This window comes from Bos taurus, chromosome 26 (genome assembly GCF_002263795.3).
Source record: "Bos taurus isolate L1 Dominette 01449 registration number 42190680 breed Hereford chromosome 26, ARS-UCD2.0, whole genome shotgun sequence".
Classification (NCBI taxonomy): Eukaryota; Metazoa; Chordata; class Mammalia; order Artiodactyla; family Bovidae; genus Bos; species Bos taurus.
Window position 1 is genome coordinate 39,695,553 of NC_037353.1, and position 22,726 is coordinate 39,718,278.

At 38.0% G+C, this 22,726-nt stretch overlaps 1 protein-coding gene across 11 annotated transcripts; it reads right to left on the reverse strand.

Moving 5' to 3' along the window:
* Positions 1–270: 270 nt before the first annotated feature.
* Positions 271–22,115, reverse strand: TIAL1 (TIA1 cytotoxic granule associated RNA binding protein like 1). Of its 11 annotated transcripts, none has more exons than XM_005225784.5 (13): positions 21,805–22,076; positions 19,613–19,663; positions 15,022–15,118; positions 9,478–9,576; positions 9,183–9,237; positions 8,940–9,027; positions 7,005–7,080; positions 5,259–5,367; positions 4,838–4,933; positions 4,635–4,719; positions 4,296–4,419; positions 3,814–3,953; positions 271–2,976 (listed from the first exon to the last, which is right to left on the reverse strand). In XM_005225784.5, the coding sequence occupies exons 1-13, from the start codon at positions 21,834–21,836 to the stop codon at positions 2,850–2,852; spliced, it is 1,179 nt and encodes a 392-aa protein (XP_005225841.1). In that variant the 5' UTR covers positions 21,837–22,076; the 3' UTR covers positions 271–2,849. The 11 variants fall into 11 exon arrangements, with proteins under 11 accessions (XP_005225841.1, XP_005225840.1, XP_059737923.1 ...); XM_005225783.5 differs by having other exon boundaries at positions 9,478–9,627; XM_059881940.1 differs by lacking the exon at positions 21,805–22,076 and adding an exon at positions 19,068–19,129 and having other exon boundaries at positions 9,478–9,627; positions 19,613–19,649.
* Between the last annotated feature and the right edge of the window lie 611 nt (positions 22,116–22,726).

Here is a 22,726-nt window from a genome sequence, read left to right on the forward strand (position 1 = left end):
GTCACAAAGAGTTGGACATGACTGAGCGACTGAATATTCAACAGAACATACAGTTTTAGAAGGATGCAAATTTCTACTCCTCCATATCCAGAAATTAAATTTTAATCCAGCAAAGCATATGGATGTTTATCACTTATACAGAACACAGAAATAGGTCCTGAATACAGGTAAACTTCATATACCTTAACTAATAACATAAAACAAAATGGAATTTCCTATTTCATGGCAGCCTGGAAGGATAATTATGTAATAAACGACAATAAGAAAAAGTCACTCATATAGTCTAGTCTTTATTGAAAGACTTAACTTCAACTGTTGTTTACAGCTTTGGCTTAAGTTGGCCAGTCATTTCAGCCTCTCACTGCCAGCAGACATGAAAATCAAGTGGTAATGGCATGAGGGGAAATACTAGTAGAGAGATCAGAGCAAAGGTGGCAGTCAGAAACACATCACCAAAAATAAATCTCAAAGTGATTATGAAATAAACATTTTCTTGCTGCCAAAGCATCTTTGCTGCTGTTTTTAATGAACATGGAAAAGGCAACGATTCTTAGGCTTAAATTGGATCAAGATAGCACTGACTTCACTCTGTGTTATAAAATAGTCTTGAGTCTGTGTTAGCTTGATAGTTGTATTTTAAAATGGTACATTTCATTTGGATAAGTAGCTTTATATTTTAAAAACCATTTAATAAGAAATATTAATAATTTCCATTAACTGAACTGAGCACATAATCTTGTTCTTTCAGATTAAGATGAAAAGACTTCAGTCACATGTTTACTATGCAGTATTTACTAGTCTGGTGTTGCAACAAGCTACTTAATTTACTGGCAGACCAAAAAAGGCAAACTGAGAGTTTAGTTCAAGTTTCACATATATTTAAGAAAAATTTAACTAGGAGGCATAATTGAATAATTTGAGTGTTTCCTTATAAAATATAAAGTAAATTTTCCATAACGTCCCCCAAAGATACTAACCATGAACAAAAGAAATAAGGGTAAATTTTATAATAGATGAATGTAATAAACGAGTACTGTGGTTAAAACTAAAGTCCCATAAAAAATTTGGCCTGAAGACGAACAACTTCAGACTCTAAATTTTCATATTTAATAAATTTCTAAATGGGGGAAGAAGGAAAATACCAAAATTACTGTGGAGACCAATTTACAAAACCATTATTTTAAAGCTAATTATAAGACTTCAAAAGTTTAAAAACCAGTAATTTGTGGGTGCTAACTGTATCTTATAGTATAACTGTAAAGAGTTTTTTTTTCATTTTGGTGCCCAGACTTCAAAACATTTCAAATACACTGCCTAAACATTTGCACCCCCTAGCTGTTAGAATTCAAATAGAATTTTTCTTTTACATTCCTGTTATGATAGAAATTTGAGGCAGATTTTATGCACATGGCCTGAAAAATACCTCAGAATCAAGTGTTAATCTTACCCAATCAAATCATTTACAAACTCTGCACTCATACAGCTCAGGTTCTGTTCAGACTTGTCATCCCATGCACACTACCCACAAGGAAAAAATTAATTAAAAATAAAAGTCACAACTCTGTGTACTATTTAAGCTGAATATCCAATTATAAATTGGTACATCAAACTGTCTAAATAAGATGTTTTAACAATCTTGTTAAAAAAATTCTTGGGCAAAATATATCTAATTTTAAAAAACACCCCAAGATTTTTTAAAAACGCTTGTACTATACAACTTATAGGAACCTTGAAATAGGCTTACAAGGTTTTAATCAAGGTATTTACATACCAGATGATGTAAAGCAAAAAGAGAAAAAAGAAAAAAAAAATCTAATTTCCAATGACATTTTAAAATGTACTAATGCATCAGATTTGTATGAAATTAAAATTAAGGCTTTTTCTGTCATTTGTATAATTTTAATCTTACATAGTAGCCAACCTTGGAAACGTCAGTCTTAAACATTCTTATTCATCCACTGCATTCAATGCAGTGGAGTGTGTTAAGTGTTACTTCAAATAATTACATTGTTGCTACTTCTATGTTGAAGCATGCTTTTAAAACACTGTATTCAATATTTACAATGTATATCATTTAAAGTTCATGTAAAAGCATAGGTATGACTGTCTGACTTTAATACAAACACCATACTTGGGATTTTCCCCCCCAAAATGAAATGTAGTTTACTACAGTTTTAATTATGAACACTTTTTAAAGTTTTAAAAATATGTCTTAATGTGGACCACCAACATTTGCTCAAGTCAGACAATGCTGTTCCTTATTTAGGTTACAAAATTTCTTTTATCAGTCTGGTTTCAGTTTCTTTAGGCACAGAGAAAGTATTTCCTCCAAAGCGACTCCAAAATCATGCATTTCTTCTCAATATCACTTTTTTTTTCCTGCTGACTTCGAATGTGGTCCACCTCGGGGGAGGGGAGGGGAGTATCAAAATTCAGGATGAACTTATATGTGATTCCCAGTTTTTCACGATCCTCCCTTTTTTGCTCTTTTAAAAACACAGTGAGTTAAAATACTGAACAGCAAGATAAAAATGGAATAGTATCTAAGAATCAAAATGTATTACCCATTTCTCCTATTATATCAAAATTTGTAGTCAGAATTTTTTATTCACTTTATTTTAGTTTTTATACACAAAGAAAAATCATGTTCATATCCATCATGAACAAAAACTTAAAAAGGCAGAACTAGAAGACATGTGTCCTTCACCAAAGCAAAGCTGTGCTAAAGGTTCCAAACATTTCAATTTTTAAAATAAATATTTTCATTTTCCGATGTCTACTTTCATGTCTTCAGAGTGTCACAAGGAAATTGAAGCTATCATGAATTACATTTTGTTTAGAGTCCCCGCTCACTGTGTTTGGTAACTGGCCATGCCATATCCAGCTTGGTTGGGAGGAGGTATTACAGGGGGAGGGGCTTGTCCTTGGGGAGGCTGAGCACCAAATCCACCCATCCAAGCAGCTGAAGGTGATTGACTTGGAAGAAAGAAAGAAAAAGAAAAAACTTCAGCCAACACAAATAAAAAAATCATCTATACATTTACACAGAAATCAAGCAGAGCCTAATCACAGAATAGACAAGAAATCAAGATACTTACAACAAAGAGCAAAGTAATAAATGTTACATATCTAGCCATATATGCAAAATGTTTTAATATTGTCTTAAATTTTTGTTTAGACAACATAATGTTGTCTGATAAATATCTAGAAGCTGATTTTTAAAAAAAAAATAACAAATGATTCAACACATCTACCCTCCAAATACTGCACACATAGTAAATACGTGTATCAATTTATAAGCAATTTAAAAAACACATGTTTACACTGGAAGGGGGAGGAGCAACTGCTGAGAATAAAGATCTAGGCTGGCCCAGGGGGAAAAAGTATAAGGAACAACGCAATTGACCCATAAAACAAAAAGGGTAAGCTGCTTTGTATTAGATAAATCTTGGGAGACTTCTCACACAAGGTAATAGGCATGAAGCATTAAATTTCTGAACATAAATAAGACAAAAGATCTTTTCCATACAAAAGTAAATAAGTAGATAAAATGGTGAATTAGAAATATAAGTCAAACTCTACCAACTGCTCACAGAGTGAGTAGGACACATCAAATGCTATCCCAACCTCCCTTTCCACCTAGATTATAAAAAGCAAAGTTTTAGCATTTTTCATAAGGCTTCTACAATGTTTATAATACCACATAGTTCAATGTATTTAATTTACAAAGATTCTCCCCAGTAAAACATACTTTTAGATTCCTTTTGCTGGAACTTCATCTGTTTCTACACTGGAAAAACTCAAACAACTTACTCTACTCCAAATCCTTGTTGATTCCATGGCTGCCCGTATACTCCATAAGGCGGTACTTGCCACCCATTTGCCATATACTGTCCATACTGTTGTGGGTTTCCATAAACTTGGCTCCACTGGCCCCACTGACTATAGTCAACCTAGGAAAAAGCAAATTACTGTTTTAGGAAATGAGTAAGAAACACAGTATTTGAAGAAAGTGGGAGACAAGGAAGAGAAAAACTAAGTAAGCACCCTTATGTGAATAGGACTCTGTTATTTATCATTGTCTAAGTTTATTGGGGTGGTGACACCTGTGAAAAGAAAGTATTAAGATTCAGTTAATACCGTAAAATAATCACTTTTGAAATAGCATTAATAAAATCAACTGAAAGCAGCTATATGCTTTTTTTTTTGTTTGCTTTCTTTTACAGACTTTCTAAAGCTCTTATGTAGATATGTAAGATGGAAACCTTAAAAAGTGCTACGAAAAATCGAATTACCTGTTGAAAGTTTTTAGTCATATCAGGAGATTCTTTACCCCAATAGCATTTAACAACATGTCCTTCAATTGTAGTACCATTCACCGAAACAATGGCATGAGCCGCACTTTCGTGGGTAGAAAATCTGAGAGAGGAAGAGAAGGAGGTTTTTTTTAAAAGAACTTAGTAATACAGAAACCCCTTAGCTTAAACCTATCAACTTGGTATTTTCCTAAAGCACATCATGTAGGCAGTTTAAAGTTCTATATTGCAAAGAAGTACTAAATTAACAAACACATACTTGAGGGGATCAAATAATATAACTGAAGGGAATGGATCACATGTAAGGTAGAATTATACCTGACAAATGAATAGCCCTTTTCTGGAAAAACTCTGATTTCCATAATTTGCCCAAATGGTGAGAAGGTCTGCCTCATAAGCTGATCTGAAAAATAAACATACAAAAAATGTAAAAATATTTAAGGTTCATGTTATCAAGAAATTACTACTAATGATGATGAAGCTCCACAGAGAAGGGAACTAGGAAAAAAGATTCACTATACCTGTTAAGCCAGAAGCAATTCCTCCACAGTACACAGTACAGTTTTTTGGACTTGACTGGTTTACTACATCTTCAAATCTCAACTGCTTAGTGTTATCTGTATGTAGAAAGAAAGAAAAAAGTGTTGACGGTTATACAGCATTATAAAATGGGTTACTTAATACTATAAAGATATGAGATATGCCTCACTGTGGGGAGAAACAGAACTTTTTTCTCCTTGACACTATTGATTTGACCTATGAACCCAGCTGGTTCACAGCTTCAAATATACTTACATCAAAGCCCAGTTATTTTCAGATAAATATATGGAAAATTAAACGAGTCTTACAATGCTAACAAAGTTAAATTTTAAGAAATGAAGACTATACGAATAGACGATTCTGTGAAGTGCCGTTAAAAACACAAAAGCAGACGCAGCTTACTTTCTTGTGTACTTTTAGGTGCAGGTGGTTTACGTGTGGCCCAATTGGTTCTGATCTGACGGCCACCCAACCACTGCCCTCCCATATGCACAATTGCATTTTCTGCATCCTGTGAAGGAAATAAGGAAAAGAGCGATTACCAACACAGAAAATAATGGTACACAAGACTCACTAAGATGAAATAAAATGTTGGCATTTCTGGATACAAAAAATCTTATCAGTAAGTGACTCATTACAGCAATGTTTATTTATACATTTTAAGATACTAGGAACAGCATTTAAGCATCAAGGGAAATTTATAATTCAAACATGCAAGGAGAAAAATCACAATCCCACTTATAACCAAGAAAAGGGACACAGTTGTTTTTAAATATCTTGTTGATCCGTAACATAACATTTACTGTAGAGTATCTAAAAACTCTTGATATTATGGTCTAAATCATCTTATCCCTTACCAAATCTACATTTTAATAGCAATGGATTATGATTATGACAGGGCTTCCCAGGTGATGTAGTGGTAAAGAACCTGCCTGCCAATGCAGGAGACTGAGAGAGAAGGGTTTGATCTCTGGGTCAGGAAGATCCCTTGGAGGAGGACATAGCAACCCACTCCAGTATTCTTGCCTGGAGAATCCCATGGACAGAGAATCCTGGTGGGCTATAGTCCCTGGGATCACAAAGAGTTGGACACGACTGAAATGACTTAGCACATATGCATACACACATGACTATGACACAAGATTTAAAGCTTAAGACAAAAAGCTTCTGCGTTGATTTAGAATGTTTTAAAAAAACCTTCTTTTTGGCCATGCCACATGGCATGCAAGATCTTAGGTCCCCAACCAGAGATCGAGTCCGAACACTCTGCAATGGGACTGCAGAGTCCTAATCACTGGAACGCCAGGGAGTTCCCCAAAAAGTGAGTTTAGATTATAGAGGTTAATGTGCTTTGCAAAGAATCTAATCGAAAACACAACGTGACTCCAAGGCCTTCCCTCGTGGCCCAGTGCCTGGGATTCCGGGCTCCCATTGCAGGGGGCCTGGGGCCAACCCCTGGTCAGGGAACTAGATCCTGCATGCCTCTAACTAAAGAGCCTGCACGCACAGGGAAAACTAGGAATCACACGCACCACAACTAAGACTCAGAACAGCCAAAAAAACTACAACGCTCGTCCCTTTATCTTCCTGCTTCAACAGAACGTGCAATTTAGTGTTGAAACTGTTCCAAAATGTTAATATCAAAGCCCATTATATTATCTGATGTTACAGTTAATGCAAATGCTTAGATATTTGGTGCCTTTTTCTTAAATACATGCAAAAATCAATATGAATTGCCTAAAATTTCATTTACATAACTTGCTGTAGTCATTACCATCCCAGCTACAAAAATACAGATAATATAATTAAGAAGTTAAAATTGAGATTTTCATGGTTAAGACAAATATAATTTACCTTCCCTCCAAATTCTGAGGTTAGCTCATGCGTCCTAATTTTGAGTTTTATTTCTAACACATCTTACCCATACCAAGTCACAACTGCAAACTTCAATATTCTCCCTTATCATCACCTTATAACCAGCCTATCTTTTCCCATTTATTTCCAAGCTTATGGAAAAAAAAAAAAAAAGAACTATGCTCTATTACTCAAACAAACAAAATCACACAATCATCGTGTTTGTTAACATCCAAAAACATTTACTGATGACTGAATTTTGTATTAAATTCAAATTGAGCCGAAAGAACATACCAGTTTATTATAAAAAGACACAAAGCCATAGCCTTTGGATTTTCCAGTTGCCATGTCTTTAACTACTCGGGCATCCCTGTGAAAAGAAGCACAGCTAAATGAGGGAAGTGAGAGTCATCCTCAAAATAAAAACTAAAAGGAACCACACACACTGTATTGTGAGCATTTTTTTAAATAAAATTTCAGTTAGCCCTAATTAACTACAGCCATTCCTGAACTCTCCCTAACGCTTCTTTACCTGTTAGAAAAAAGCAGTAGGACAAAAACATGTAATAAACATGCAACCTAATCAAATAGCCTGTGCTTTCTAAACTAAATGCTCAAATCTGAAGATTAATAGGAACAATAGTTTCCTTTGCTAATATTCTATCGGCTAGTGTCCGCTAAGGTTTACTGGTTCTATAAATTACTGTAACAATGCTAACTACTTTACCATGCAAACTCTAAATAGTTAAATGTTTTCTGCCTAGTGATACAAAATATATGAAATATTAAAAAATTGAAAAAGAGGAAAAAATAGGAATTAAAAAGGCATACATGGCCTGTTAACAGATTTCTTTATTTTTCTTGGTCAATTCTCTACCATCATTTTGGAGTTTGGGCAGCTGTAAATTTTGAAAAATTGACATTTTCAGAAATTTAAGAAAGGAGAATAAAAAACTAACAACAATGCTAAGCACACCAGTACGAAAACAACAGATTTACACAGAAATTTTAGTGAGTAAGTTAAAATGATTGGAAATATAGAACTCCACTGAATATAGAATGTTAAAATGTAAATACTAAAATATGTATATATAAATAATGTATAATAATAATAAATAGAAATGAGAAAAAAATCTACAACTGAGTTCCAGTGTGCACAGTTCCTTGCAGTTAGCCTTCAAGATCCTGTCCATTCTTATGAGCAATTCTGCAAAATAACCAGAATGCTATTACTTTTAATTGTGACTTGGACTTTAGAAAAACTGCAGGTCTCAGGTATAAATAAAGATTGAAAAACAGCAACCTGTATTATTTTTTACACTGATTTTTAAAACAGTACTACTTACCACATTTATTAGAGATTAAAAAGCAAAGCAAATATCAAAATAGAAAATTAAGAATTACATCTATCAAATAAAATCTACAGTGTTGTTCTTAGGTGAAACATATTTTTGTAAAGTACTAAAACATTTAACTTAAATCTACAGGAAATAAATACATAAAATAATGTGATTTTAACTAGATAAATTGTGATAAACATTTTACAGAACTTGTAACCACTTTTAATTTTCCAATATATTAGATCAAGTAACAATACAGTAAAATCTGAGCATAAACTTTGTTTAAAAAAATAAATAAACCACAATTTGGCCCTAACTAGCAGAATCAAACACCATAATCTACTAATTAATCCCACATTTATGGCTCAGACATTGAAACATTTTCATACTGTAATAGTGCTACTTTTCAGCTAAAATATCAAAACACATTTATCATTATAATAACATATACATTTCTAATTTCACAATATACCCAAGGATTTCTCTACTTTTCCCCACTTATAAATTCCTTCTATAAAAGTTTAATACACAACGCAAATCACATTTAATTTTGGTTAACCAGTATCTTTAACAACCAAATTTTGAAAACATTTGACAAAAGCTAGACTTTATAATAGGCATTACCACCCAAACATCTGCTTTAAAGATAACAAATAGAATCACTTAAAATTTTTTCACATGTTATACACAGGATTAGATGAAAACAAGACCCCAAAACATTGAAAGGACATTAACATTTTCAACAACATCTACTAATCAAAAAAACCAAACAAACAACAAACAAAAAAAATCACACTAACTAGGGAAAGAAACTCTTAACTCTGATACAAGTTCATCATATACACTTTTGCCTATTGCTATTGAATATAGTATTGATTATGATACTTACGATATTTTACCAAAGGGGGCAAATGCTGATTTGATATCTTCTGTTGTGATTTCTGGACTCAAATCTCCAACAAACACGTGGAAATGATCTGAAATCAAAGCATTTAGTAATCAAATATTTAAGAAGTCAGGGACTAAACCTTTTTTTAGGCAACGCTAAAAGGAAGACAAAGCCCTGTGTGAGCTGGTAATGCTGCCAGGGTAATTTCAGAACTCTTCCGTAAAATGCAGCAGGAGTACTTACTGGAAGTATCTTTTTTCTGGCTACTTGGTGTTGTTGCCCAGTTTACTTTGACCTCCTAAAAATAAAGATTATATTTCATAAAATTATTAGGCATGTCATTATGATTCATACCACTTACCACTTATTAAATCATTTATCAAGCAGAATGAATTTTGGTAAAAGCACTAAGCTGAAGAAAACAAAACCATCACTTGGCAGAGCTGAGTATTTGTTTAAAAACTTGCTAAGAAAGAACACAAACTAATCTGACATGCAGATAGATATACTCATAAGGTGCCATCATTTATGATCTTACCTTTCCCAAAATTTTTCTCCCATTCATAGCAGCTAACGCAGCAGCTGCATCTCTGTGCTCATAAAATTCCACAAAGCAATATGGGTCATTGCTTGTATGCTGCAAAACAGAAAACCCAACAGAAGAGTTGACCCTTCTGCTGTCGGGTTGCTGAGAAGAAAATCCAGGAAAAAACATTACTGATAGCTAGGAATGTACGAGGTGAGACTGTATAAGCTTATGAAAGCCTAACACTTTACAAAGCCGAACACTTTATAAGATTTACACCTATACTTGGCTTTGTACCTCAGAATATTGTTGTACTCAAGCAGAACTACAAAGCAGTAGAGAATCATGACTATCAGTATTAAATAAAAATATAGGATTCTGGTGAAATGTTAAATATAAAACAGAAGTTTATACTAAACAAAACAAGCTCAGATCTGAGAGATGAGGACCACGCCTTACCACTGCTCTCCTCTCCCAACATTATTTTCAAAGGGATGAACTCTATTTAAGCATCATAATCCTTCATAAACTGTATCCCATGACTATAAAAAAATACAGAAATGAACCAACTTTACAAACTTTACTCCTGATCGAAACTAGGATTAGTACTATACATGATGAAACAAGATGATATATTTCTCTGGATAAGGAAGGAATAAGAATGGAAACTGAAAAATTTCAGATTTATAATCAAGTGTTGAAATGAAATCCCTTTCAAAAGCTTTGAAAGCATTGGAGATTCTATACACTTTGAATTTGGCCTTCCAAAGACCAGAAAAATGTACTAGTGATTACGAAAAGGTTTTCTGAAAATGTGTCTGAATAAAATATTCCAAGGCAAAGCTATGATTTTACATCAGAAAATGCCAATATAAGAGTGTCTAATACAACACCAATAAATATTAAATAAACAATATAAAATTATCAACAATAACAAAAAAACACAACAATATAAAAGAAAGTACCTAAATTATAGCAACTATATCACTTATGAACCAAAATGGAAATCAATTTTTGTAAGACAGCAACCTACAATGAACAGCTATACAATTGTACAAATATGTTTTATGTAGGCTAAAAATATTCATCACTGTTCAATGTAAAATACACTAAAAATAATATTTAAAATATGGCAATTCCAGTTGCACTTACAAGGGATTAAAAATACCAGATAAAATAAAGCTCTTTTCAACAACCACTGTTTTTCATTCCAGGAAAGTTTTAGAAGAAAAATCCAAAATAAGACGTCTAAAACAATAGTGGTGAAGCAACCAGAAGGCATTTCCTTGAGGGAAAAAAAGTGTAATCGTTAATACTGACAAGAAAACTGTGGGCTCTCACACAAAACCCTACTGTAGCCACGTGAACGTGAACTCTGTTGTACTTGCGAGGCAGAGAAAGGAAACGGGTAAAGGCTCCAAAGAGAAGCACACATTCAAATTCCTTTTGTGAAAGAGGTGACATTTACCAGTAACATTCATTGAAGAAAGGATCTCAAGTAAGATGCTAAGTCTGTGCTAGTCAGCTTTCCTCTTTATCCTACCTCTTTTCCTGATGGTCTCAAAGGAAAACGTGGATAACTAGTAAAATGTACAGGAATCCAATGGTAGAGTACAACTGTGACAGGCTTCAGGTAATTAGTCTACTTGTGCATACTGACTGCAGATTTCTCTAACTAGCAGTAGGTCAGATCCCATTCAATGTACGCACATACATGTGTACACACACTTAGATATTCGTATCACACTGCATTTCATCTCACTTAAGACACCATTGATTTTTTTTGTCACTGTCAGAGATGTTAAAATTAAATTTTAACATCTGCCTTAGAATTGGTAATGTACACTTACTATAGTATATGGAGGTGGAGCTTCCCAGGTGGCGCTAGTGGTAAAGAATCTGCCTGCCAATGGAAGAGCCCTTAAGAAACTCAAGTTTGATCCCTGGGTTGGGAAGATCCCCTGGAGGAGGGCGTGGCAACCCACTCCAGTATCCTTGCCTGGAGACTCCCATGGACAGAGGAGCCTGACAGGCTACAGTCCATGGGGTGGCAAAAAGCCAGACACAACACAGCATCTGAGCACACACATACACACATGTATACAGGGAAAGCAGCTACAGTCTAAGATAAAATATCTAAAGTAGAACATCATAAGGGCAAGAAAGAGATTTCTCACACACTGAAATGAAACTGATGAAAGGAAACCAATACTCGGCAGTGGAGTTCATGGCCTTTGAAAGCGTTCCATTTACACCACTGCCAAGGGACGCTCTGGGGGCTTCCCTGGTGGTCCAGTGATTAAGACCCATGCTTCCAAGGCCACGGGTTAGATCCCTAACATACCACATGCTGTGCACCCAAAGGGAAAAAAATTTAAAACTGACTGTGTCCTTACCTTGATGTTGTCACCAATTTTTGTTGGATGACATAAATATCAAAGCAGAGAAATATGAGACTTTAAAACTATTTACAAGTTCAAGTGTAGGAGTTGTACAACATGGATAAATTATGAAAGTTCACTTCAAACCCTTCTACCCTCAAGTGGCTGATTGTGCATATAAGTTAATAATAAAAACAACAACAACAACAACCAACAAATGTTTCTCAAAACACTTTCTAGTGACTTTCCACTTTCTCACATTCCATTCTTTCCTAAACACACTCCAGTCAGTTTCTAACCCAACCACGGCAAGGAAATTTTGTGCTGAGCTCACCAATGACCTCTCTGCCATCTCTGTGATCCCTTTTCTTCCTCATCTTGACTTTCAAGCAGAATTCAACACAGTTGACAACTCTCCTCCTCTTCTAAATATTCTCCTCTAGATTCACCATATGCTCTTGGTTTTCCTATTTCCTCACTGGAAATCTTTCTGAAGGCATTTTTCCCTCTTAACTCAAATTATCACTGTCACTAAGTGTTGGGGAAAGCCTGGCGAGCTGCAGTTCACAGGATCACAAAGAGTCGGACATGACTTAGCGGCTGAACGGCAAGTGCTGAGATGCACCAGGGCTCGCACCTAGGCCCCCCTACTCTCTCCTCTCTCAGCGCTATCTCTAGCTCTACGAACCACATCTCATCCAGTCCCATGGCTTCAAATATCACTGCAAGCCAGTATCATCAGCATTGGTCTCCCCAGAGTTCCAAAATATTTATCCAACTGCCCATATATAATGTCCATTTATTGATATATGTCTAAAACACATCTTAAATTTAACACTGCCAACACAGAGCGTGATTCTCACCACTCCCCATCCATCCTGTGCCCCCTTCAGTCATGTTCATTTTAGCAAATAAACAGCATTACCACCCACACAACCACAAACAAGAATCTTAGGGGGTTTTCTTGATGTCTTCATTTCCCTGTGTTCCATGGCCAATCCAGTCCTATTGACGCTGCGTCCAAAATTCATCTCAAATTTATCTACCTCTACTTCTGTGGCTACCACTCTAAAGAACAAGTCCGCCACAGCATCTCTTACCTTGACTAGTGAAACAGACACAGCTAGTTTCCTTCTCCTTCAGCCCCTTGCCCCCTATAATCCATCCTCCCTACAACAGTCATTTTCCAGTCACCTTTAAAATGCATATAAGACTAGAGAAAATCCAAGCCCCGCAATGAAGACCCAGCACAGCCCCTCCCCCGAAATCAAACAGGAATACTTTACCACCCAACCTAAAGCCCCGGGTGCAACCACAATAAGATCCAAGCACCCTGTCATGGCCGGTACTGCCCTACTGATTCCAAACCCTGCCTGCCTACTCATTTCTCATCATTCAGCAGGCTCCAGCCACCCTGGTCTTTGGTTCCTCAAACACCCAAGCTAACTACCAACTCAAGGCTTTTGTATGGGCTGTTCCCTCTGCCTCCAGGTCTTAATGTAGGCAGCACCATCTTGTTATTCCCATCTCAGCTCAAAGAGGTGATGATTTCTGACAGCAATCATTACCAGGCTGGTCCCATACCCAACATCCACAGTCTGAAAAAGACTCATTTGATCCTTTAAAATTTGGCTGAGTCAACTGACGAGAGAGATTTCTGGATCACAGACCATAACCAAAAAGCCTCAACATTCAATTAGACAACTTCCATTCCCATCTCCTTATGAACCTTTATTATTACATTCACAAAACAGATACCAACGGCAGCAGGACGCCTCCCCTCACCACCCAGGCTACACGGCACCAACACTCCACTCATCATCACGGAACTGTTTCATCTCTTCAAAGCTCTTATCCCTATCCAGAATCACCGTTCACGGTTTTCCACGACAGTTTACTGTTGTTGACAATACTCTCATTAATATGTGAACTCTTGGGCACCCTGCTGGTCTAGCTCTGCAGTATGTTCCCAGTGCTCTGAATGGTGCCAAGTACGAAGGAAATGTGTGATGAATGAAAAGAGAGAAGGAGTAATAATCACAGACAGGAAGGAAAGAAGAGGTAATACACCAGACAGAGAGAAAATCACTGTTAGGTAGGAAAGGAGATCAAAAGGCCACTTTGCTTTAGAGGTTTTTAACAGTTTCTCCCGTCTGAGGACATCACACAAGCTCCTCAACACAGCTCTGGCCCCTGATGAATGCTCCTGCCTTATCTCCTGGCATCTCAGAAGACGAATCCCATTCCAAACTTAACCATGTTATGGTTTTTATTTTTCTCTCAATCTCACAAGAACTCCCACTCTCTGTCTACCGGGCTGGATCAACATTCTTCTACCTGGATTCCCTTCTTCCTCAGATTCCTATCTAGCCAGTTTCCACTACCCTTTCTGAATCCTCCAAGAACCCTCCCCTGACTGGAGACTATGTGGACCCATATGCTCCTAGAGCACTGGAAACCACCAGCTTCCCCAGCATTTGCTATCCTATTACCATTCGTGCCTGTTGACGCCTCTGTCTCCCTCATTAGACTGGAAAATTCTACAGGGCTAGGAACTGTTTTATTCACCACTGTATCCCTAGCACTTACCATGGCACCTGGCACAAACTGAATAGTCCAAAAAAAAAGAAGTGTTAACAAATAAAAAAGAAGAAGAGAATAAACTGAAACACAAGTCACTGACCAGCAAAGTATAAAAAGTAATATTTTGAGGGGGAAAAAAGGAAAATAAATTAAACAATTCAATTCAGACTCCTACCTTCATCAAGCTGCTCAGGCAGCATTTACTAACAATGCTCAGGATGCCTGTGTGGCACTATGGTCATAATAAGCCAATGTTCTGCACACACCACCCCCTGAAATTCAAGTGTAACACTCTTACTGTAAATAGATGAAATATCACCTAGTTTCTCAGTATTTTGAGATAAGCTCTAACAATTTTTTATAACCACCTGAAGACAGCAGCATCATGAAGGACTATTTGAAAATAAGGGCAGACACTTTGTCCTCTCGACTTCTAAACCTAATTTGTCAGTCAAAGCAAACAAGTCAACACAAAAAACACTAATCTCTCCATCTAGTAACCTGAGGCTTAAAATGATACAAATCAACTCATGTATCTCAAAATGTTAAACATTATGCTAACTGTCAGCACCTGGATCGGGGAAGCTCTTACCTCTGTGATCATTTTACAGCTTTTACAGGGTCCAATCTGACTGAATAACTGAAGAATAAGAACTTCTGTCACATCTCTGGAGAGGTTACCTACGTATCTGTATGGGAAGAGAAAAAAAACAACTATCAGCAATCTCCCTTCAGCTCTGACTCTAAAGCATTATCATTTACACATCATCTTTCATTTCAACTTCCTCTCTCCAATCAAATTTTTCCAATTAAGCCTGATTCTTTGTATGTAAGATTAACTCTCACCTAGGAAAGCATAACTTCTTAGGGCACTAAAGTATCACTTCAAAAGACTTTATAAAGAGCAAATCAATGTGATTTTGCACCCCAAAGCCTATATATCATTTTCTCGTGTTAGAATAAAAATAATAATTTAAACCAGTCTCAAGAAAACTACAATGTTTAGATGTGAAACACAATTCAAAATAATGTATAACACACACAGTACCATAAATATTGACTCATTAAAACACCCAATCATAGAGGGGTATCAGATATAAGGTTAGTTTACCTCAGACCCTCAACCAAAGCAATTACGTGAACAGAGAACAGAATCAAAGTTATAGCAAAACACACAAGAGATTGAAGGATTTTTTTATGTCTTGGTAATAAGACTGTCATTGATGGTATGTCTTCATTATTTTGTTTCAGGAGAGCAGAGTAAAATAACAAAATTTCCTCGTCTAAAATGCATCAGAATCAACAAAATACATCTTTATGTACATAACAAAGCAAATATAAAGATTTCTCTAGAAATTCAGAAAAAATTAAAGACAAATTCAGGCATAGTTTTGACTATAACATATCTAAAAATTTGTCTTTTTAAAATTACAAGTTGAATATATATATATTGTTTAAGAAATTTAATATACAGGTTAAGTTTAAAAGAAAAGAACACTGCCACTCAAAGATGACCACCTTGTATCATGGACCTATCTCAATTTAGCTGAATAAACTTTTTAAGTCTTTCCGGTACTCAGTGTATAATTCCTAAAACTCACATCTGTTATGATCCTCATAAACCAAACAATATTTGTAAAATTTAAACACTGTTTCTTCTGGAAAGGAAAACAAGCTTTATTTTCCTAACTGTAATATATAACATCTGGAAACGATGTATTGAGACCAATATAAGCCTTGCATCTACAGTTGCCAGAGTTTAAGTTGGGACACTCTGAAAGGGAAAACAAGACTGAGAAAGGTAAGGTTAAGTGTAAAAGAAGAAAATCTGATTAAGAATGAACAGCAATTTTCTTGTTTACCTAAGAATTTCATCGTAATGGGTCCTAATAACTTTAACACACCCTAAAAATGAAACCTAAGTCCAATGTTACTTGAATGGAAGACTAAACAAGTGACCAACTGGTTGAGGTCCACTATGTTACCTTTTTTGTTACATTTAAAGAGCAGACCCATGAGTAGGCTGTGCAGGACACACTCCCAGCAGTAGTGAAAGGTTACAGACTTTTGAGCTAGCCAGACAATCACCTGTCTCCTTTCTTTTTTCTTTTAAACCCATAGGGGTTTGTGAGTCTGAATCCTTGGAATTTTTTATACAAGGTAGACCTAGCTATAACCTTGGTCTCTGAAGTGTTAAAACTCATCTAACCTAAAATAGTAACAGTTAGCTCATTTCTAAGTGGAGAAGTTAATGGCAACCCACTCCAGTATTCTTGCCTACAGAATCCTATGGACAGGGCTGCTGTCCATAGGGTCGCACAGAGTCGGACACAACTGAAGCACTGGAGAAGGAAATGGCAACCCACTCCAGTGTTCTTGCCTGGAGAATCCCAGGGACAGAGGAGCCTGGTGGGCTGCCATCTATGGGGTCGCACAGTCAGACACGACTGAAGCGACTTAGCAGCAGCAGCAGCAGCAGCAGCTCATTTCTAAGAGAACAGGAGTTTCACCTATCAAAGCTAACTAGTAACAAAGTAAAAAGTATTGCTTTTATGTAACAAATTGTAAATGATTTAAATAATTTTAAATTTGTATGAGTGTTTAAACATCTTTCCAGGAAAAACTCCAATGTTACTTGAATGGAGTCCAGGGTGCATGGGCATCCTGTTTCATAGGATCTTTATTTCAAGTCCATCTATTTCTCATCAATACAAATTCTGAAGAATTTCTAAAGGCACATTTAGATATATTAATTTACATTTCGAGCAACAAAGAGCAAAAGGTTAATTTTAGGATGTCATGAAATACTTATAGAAAAAGTCCAGTTTTAAAGTTTCCTATTTTTCAAATATTTTCACTAAAAGTTCAGTGGTAAAGCAGCAAACTCCAGAAGCTAATATAAAAATGGCCTTCCATAACCACATGTAAGACATCTAAATCTGACAGGATAAAAAGGATACAATTCAACACATAATTTCACCTAAATTATACCCAAATCTCAAGACTGCCTTTTCCTTCACTCAGAGTTCTGTAATTCATTCATTGACATTTGCCTTCATCCTCCATACAACTTAATACAAAAATATCTTGTAACTTTTAAAACACTATACTATACAGCTTAAGTACCGTGACATTATCATAAAGTTTCTGTCCCAAAATAAATACTAACAAAAATATTCAAGGCTTGGTCTGGCAAAAATATCACGTCTTGGTAGTATACTGAAATATTACCCTTTTTCCTTCTAAATTATATGTCATTTCTACACTTTCTTTCTGCTTTGGTTATGAGGCAGTCAACATATTCTAACATTCCAAGGATTTAAATATAACATTTCTACTTGAAGAACACAGAATAACAGAATAAGACAAATAGCTCAAACGCTCGTACCCGACAATTAAAAGAGAAAATACTTAGGGAATTCTGAAACATTTTTTAACTCAAGGTGGGGAAAAAGCATACGTTAGGTCTATTTTGTCTTCTAAGAACAGGAACTGTAGGAATTAACACATTAAAAATGCAAAATGGTGTCTTTATCCCTAACATCAGGGTTAAAATCAAATTTGAGACTAGAATTTGGCAGTTTCACAGTAGGCAAAAGTCCACATTGCCAAACTACTTCCTATGTCAAACTGCGCAGAATTTTAAGAACACCATGCCTTTCAGAAGACTAATCACACTTTCCATCGCTGACTGTGCTCTCACTCTGAAAAGATTAGCCCTACAAAGGTCAAAATTAACAGCATTTTACACAAGATGCTATGGCTAAGTAACATTTTTGGTTTTGTTCTTGCAAATTCTTACGTAAGAGAAGATTTTGCAACAATATTCTTCAATGGGCCTCTAATGAACTGATCAATTTATCAATATTTCATTTTAGGAAGGAGGCAGGGCAGAAGAAAGGTACAGGACTTATAAGTGAACTGACCAACTATATAAGGAATATCAACACACACACACACACACATTTTAGAGAAACAGAATACGATTAAATTGAATGAGAGGCTTAATTTAATTTCAGGCCCAATACAGCCAAACCCTTGGTAGAGTAATCAATTTTATAATAGGATTTAATAGTATTTACTTCTGCTATTGCCCTTGGATGGTCAGATTATACCCTAAATCAATGGTTTATTTCCTCCTTTTGACTGAGTCTCTATAAGGAAGAAAACAGCCTACAAGATGGCTCTGCACACCATGTATAACCCCAGATCCACAATTCCTATTCATTGTGGTACATCGAATAGATGAAGAAAATGAAGCTACAGTAGAGCACAATTACCATTTAATGCTGTATAACAGATTCAGAAATACCATGGATCAAATCACTGCACTCAAAGTTACCCACAACACAAATCTGAAATGTGAATCCTACAAGGCAGGTGTTGGGCAGTTCACTTCCAACACCAGTTTTACACATAATTTTTCTCATTTGTTTTTTTAGATCCCAAATTACCCAATATATATTAGCTCCCCCCACCTCCCGCAAATGTCAAATGAGAACAAAGAACATCAGAAAACAGACCTTCAAAGCAACTATATGACAAACTTTAGGCTCAACATCAAAGCAATTCTATATCACTTTAAATACCATCAAATAAATTAGTAATACTGTAGGTAATGAATATTTAAAGACCTACCTAGGCTATAAACACCATATTGTTTTCTGATGATAGAACCATATGTCTTAGCTTGTGTGTGTCTGCAGGAAAAAAACCTCACTAGTAACACACAGGCATTTTAAGGAAACAGTTTAAGATAAACTTTGTTAAGAGTACATTGTTTTAAAACATACCAACCACTTTAAAGCCCAAACCAAAGATCACAATGTAAAATAAAAGAAGGATCTCCATAAATAAACAAAACCCCTACTAGATATCAATCTCTAAAATCACCTTCAAATTTTTCATCATGTTACTCGTATCTAAAAGAACCTTTTAAGAATACGTAAAATATGCATTACTTTTATTAAAATCTGACAAAAATGTAATTGTGAAACATTTGCTTTTATCTCAAAATTGTACGTTTGAGGTTTAATACATATATATATATAAATCAACAGACCACACCATGTATGACCATGTCTGCCTATATATAATTTTAAATCAATCAGGATTTCTTAAAAAACGGACTTAATATTAAATTTAGTGAAAAGAAGTAAAATCATTGTAAAATAGTTGAGTACCTCTTACGTTCCAGGCAGGGGTAAGACCTAGGAAGATGTAGCAGTCCTTGTCTAAAAAAAAAAAACAACAAACCTTCCCATGGAGAAGAGTGGGAGCAGGAAAAAGGAAGAAGAGCGAACATGTGCTGACATCTGACATGCAGGCACAACCAGGCTCAAGATGCTTCAGTACTTATATGTATACATGTCACATTTTTAGACAGCTGTAAACATACTGAGAAAGAACAGGAGTTTGGAGAAGGTCGAGGTAAGAATTCTTAAGTGACAAGTTAGTCTGTGGAGTAAGGTCTGATAGAGATGGAAGAGAAGGCAGATGTAAAGTAGTTATATGAATTAAGGCTACTGCAATAGCATTTTATTTCGCATGATAAAAACCAGGAATTCTTCATAAGAAACAGATACAGTGGAAGTGAAAGGTGCCTCAAGAATTTACCAATTATTCAGAAGCTATTATGATGCAATGATGACATTTCAGAGTTTTAAATACAATGTAACTTTTCTCTTTGTTAAATACATGCTTGCTAGGCCTAAATTCAGCCTTCCCAGATGCTTCCTTCCAAGAACACATTGCTAACTAAATCCCAAGTCTTGGCTTCAACAGATGTCAAGAGGACAAATTTCAAGCTTGTCCCAATTCTCTCTTCTGGGAAAAGACAGCAGAAATGGAAGACAGCACAAAACACACACTGAAAACTTCTCCTAAGCAGGCTTTTCATCCAAGCATTTGATGTGCTTAAGCTGGCCTCAAATTCTCAGAAAGAATAGCGGATACTTTAGGGAGACATTAGAGAAACAGGAACAAAAAAGTGTAATCTCCCCCCTCCCAACAAGACAAGAAACCAAACTTGTACCAATATTGAACACAGATATCTACCTTCTTGACAGAACACACTTTCCTTGCTAGGAGTACAGAAGAGAAACTGGTCAAACTTCTGAGTACCGATCCACCTTCGTCTATTCCCCCCAAAGTAATGTCCCCAAGTAGAGCCAAGTGGACTATGATCCTATCAATACCAGGCAGAGAGGGAAGAGAAAACAAAGCAGCGACCTGGCTGACTCCCTGCACCGGAGGCAGGTGTGCTGAGCTTCGAAACGTTAGGAAAACCCAAGGTACCCAACTTAAACATGTAACTAGGAATTACTCACACTTCCAAAAAAAAAAAGGGCAGGAAAAAAAGAAAGGAGTGCCACACTATTTGCAAAGGAATGCAAACGCTGAGTCATTACTTCAGTAGAAAGGCAAGGAAACTCGAAAAAGCAATTCGAAGATGAAATTCATTCATTACACTGGGCTTCAGATAAAGAGCAACAGCAAGATCGAAGAAAGAGCGCTCAAAAGACACACATCGAAGAGCCGATTAAAAAAAAAAAACACACACCCCTATTTATCCAACTCTGAAGGTCTCGACCCAAAAAACAGATTAGGAGGAAATAACACCAATGAGAGCAAAAGCAGTTTTAACAACTGGTTGTCAGTTTAGCGTAGGTAGCGCTCAAAGTAAACTTCATCATCCAAGAAGGGAAAAGATGCTCCGGCGGCAAGAGGCATCCCTTTCTCACTCTCAAAGTAGCGGGCGCTGGGCGAGTGTTTCTGACAGCGTGGGCGCGGGCACGTGGGGCAGAGTAGGGGCTAGAGTTGCAGGCGAGCGTCCGGCTTCCTCCGGGAGTTCAACTTAGGGAGAAGAGCCGGCAGCGACTGGAGCCGGGGACGTGGAGGGCGCGAGTGCCGATTCCTCGCGACCCACAGTGGGAGGTGGCTGCGATCCCACCCCCAGGCCCACCCCCACCAGGCCCGGCCCCCATGGTCGGGCGGGGGTTGAGGGGGGACCCGCAGCTCCCGGCCCAGCCCAGGGCTCCCGAAGCAGACGGAGAGCAGGAGCTCTCCCGGGCCTGACAGGCTCTGCCGTGCAGAAACCCAGCTTAGGAAGGGGGTGCAAAGAAGGGAGCTAGAGGGAAAGGTCGAAGCGAGACCCGGACCCCAGGAAGTGACTGTATTTGGGGGGGAAGGGAGGGCTTCCCTTCCAAGGAAAAAAGGGACAGATGAGGAATGCACTTCGCGTCCGCGCCACCGCGGCCAAGGATCCACTGAGAAGTCCCAGCTTCGGCCCCGCACTCCTGCTCCCCTCCCACAGCGTCCCGCGGTGCCAGGCGGTCTCCCAGCGCCTGGTACCCCCTCCGTCTCGGGTACTCACAGAGTCCGGGGCTGCCCGTCGTCTTCCATCATGGTGGGTGCGACGGAGCGATCCCGGGACAAGGGGGAGGGCAGGGCCGGGGAGGGGAGGGGGTGGGGAGGAAGGGGAGGGGGGCTCCGGGCACCGGTTGGGGACAGAGGAAAAGGCACCGAACCCTGCTCTCGGGCTTTCTCCCCCCAGCCCGCTCCGGACACTGCGCTCCAACCAGGAGGAGCAGGAGGAGGAGGAGGATGGACAAAATGGCCGCCGCCACCAGCCAGGCAGGAAATGGGGCAGAGCGCAGGCGCGGCCCGCCAGGTCACTGCTCAGGCCGGCGGCGACGACCTGCAAGGGGGATCGCTAAGAGGGGAGGAAGACGGGCCGCTGAGGGAACCCGGTGCGGTGTCACGGCGAACCACGTCGTCGCTGTGCGCCGGCCGGTCGGCGAAACCCAGCCAGCTCGAGTCAAAAGAAAAAAGAGAGAGAGAACCTCCGGGAAGGTGATGTGTCTGTGAATTGTGGTCCTAGAAATGAGAGAGGGAATCACTTCTCCAGAGGACTTCTGGGAACTGTAGTTCAAAGGAGACGGCCGGCACCAGCGGGGCGCTGGGACGCGGAGAAGAGACTTCTGGGTAGTGTAGTCGTCTGTGAGGCGTGCGGCGACCAGGAAGTCGGTGTGCTGGGAGGGGAGCGGGGGGAGAATAAAAGCTACAGTAAGAGGCGGGGAAACGAGGTGGGGGAAAAGCCCCGTCTCGGAGGTAGACTACAAGTCCCAGAGTGCCTCGCGCTGGGGGCTGTCCTAGCACTGCTCCTGGCATTTTAAAGCTCTTCTGTTGGCTCTACGGGAGCTGCCGCTCCGCCTCCATCCAGCTTGAGAGCGGTTTCTTCAACTGCGGCTGAAGTCAGTGCTCTGACTCCGCGTGGTGTCCGAGCCCTCAGGGGC

Excerpts from the sequence above, each read along its gene's own strand:
- TIAL1 (XM_005225783.5), bottom strand. The coding sequence starts at position 21,836 with ATGATGGAAGACGACGGGCAGCCCCGGACTCT. Across the intron at positions 15,119-19,612 it reads CCCTGCCTGGAACGTAAGAG|ATACGTAGGTAACCTCTCCA; the intron begins GTACTCAACTAT and ends CTTCCCATACAG. Across the intron at positions 9,628-15,021 it reads GCTGTAAAATGATCACAGAG|CAACCCGACAGCAGAAGGGT; the intron begins GTAAGAGCTTCC and ends TTTTCTTCTCAG.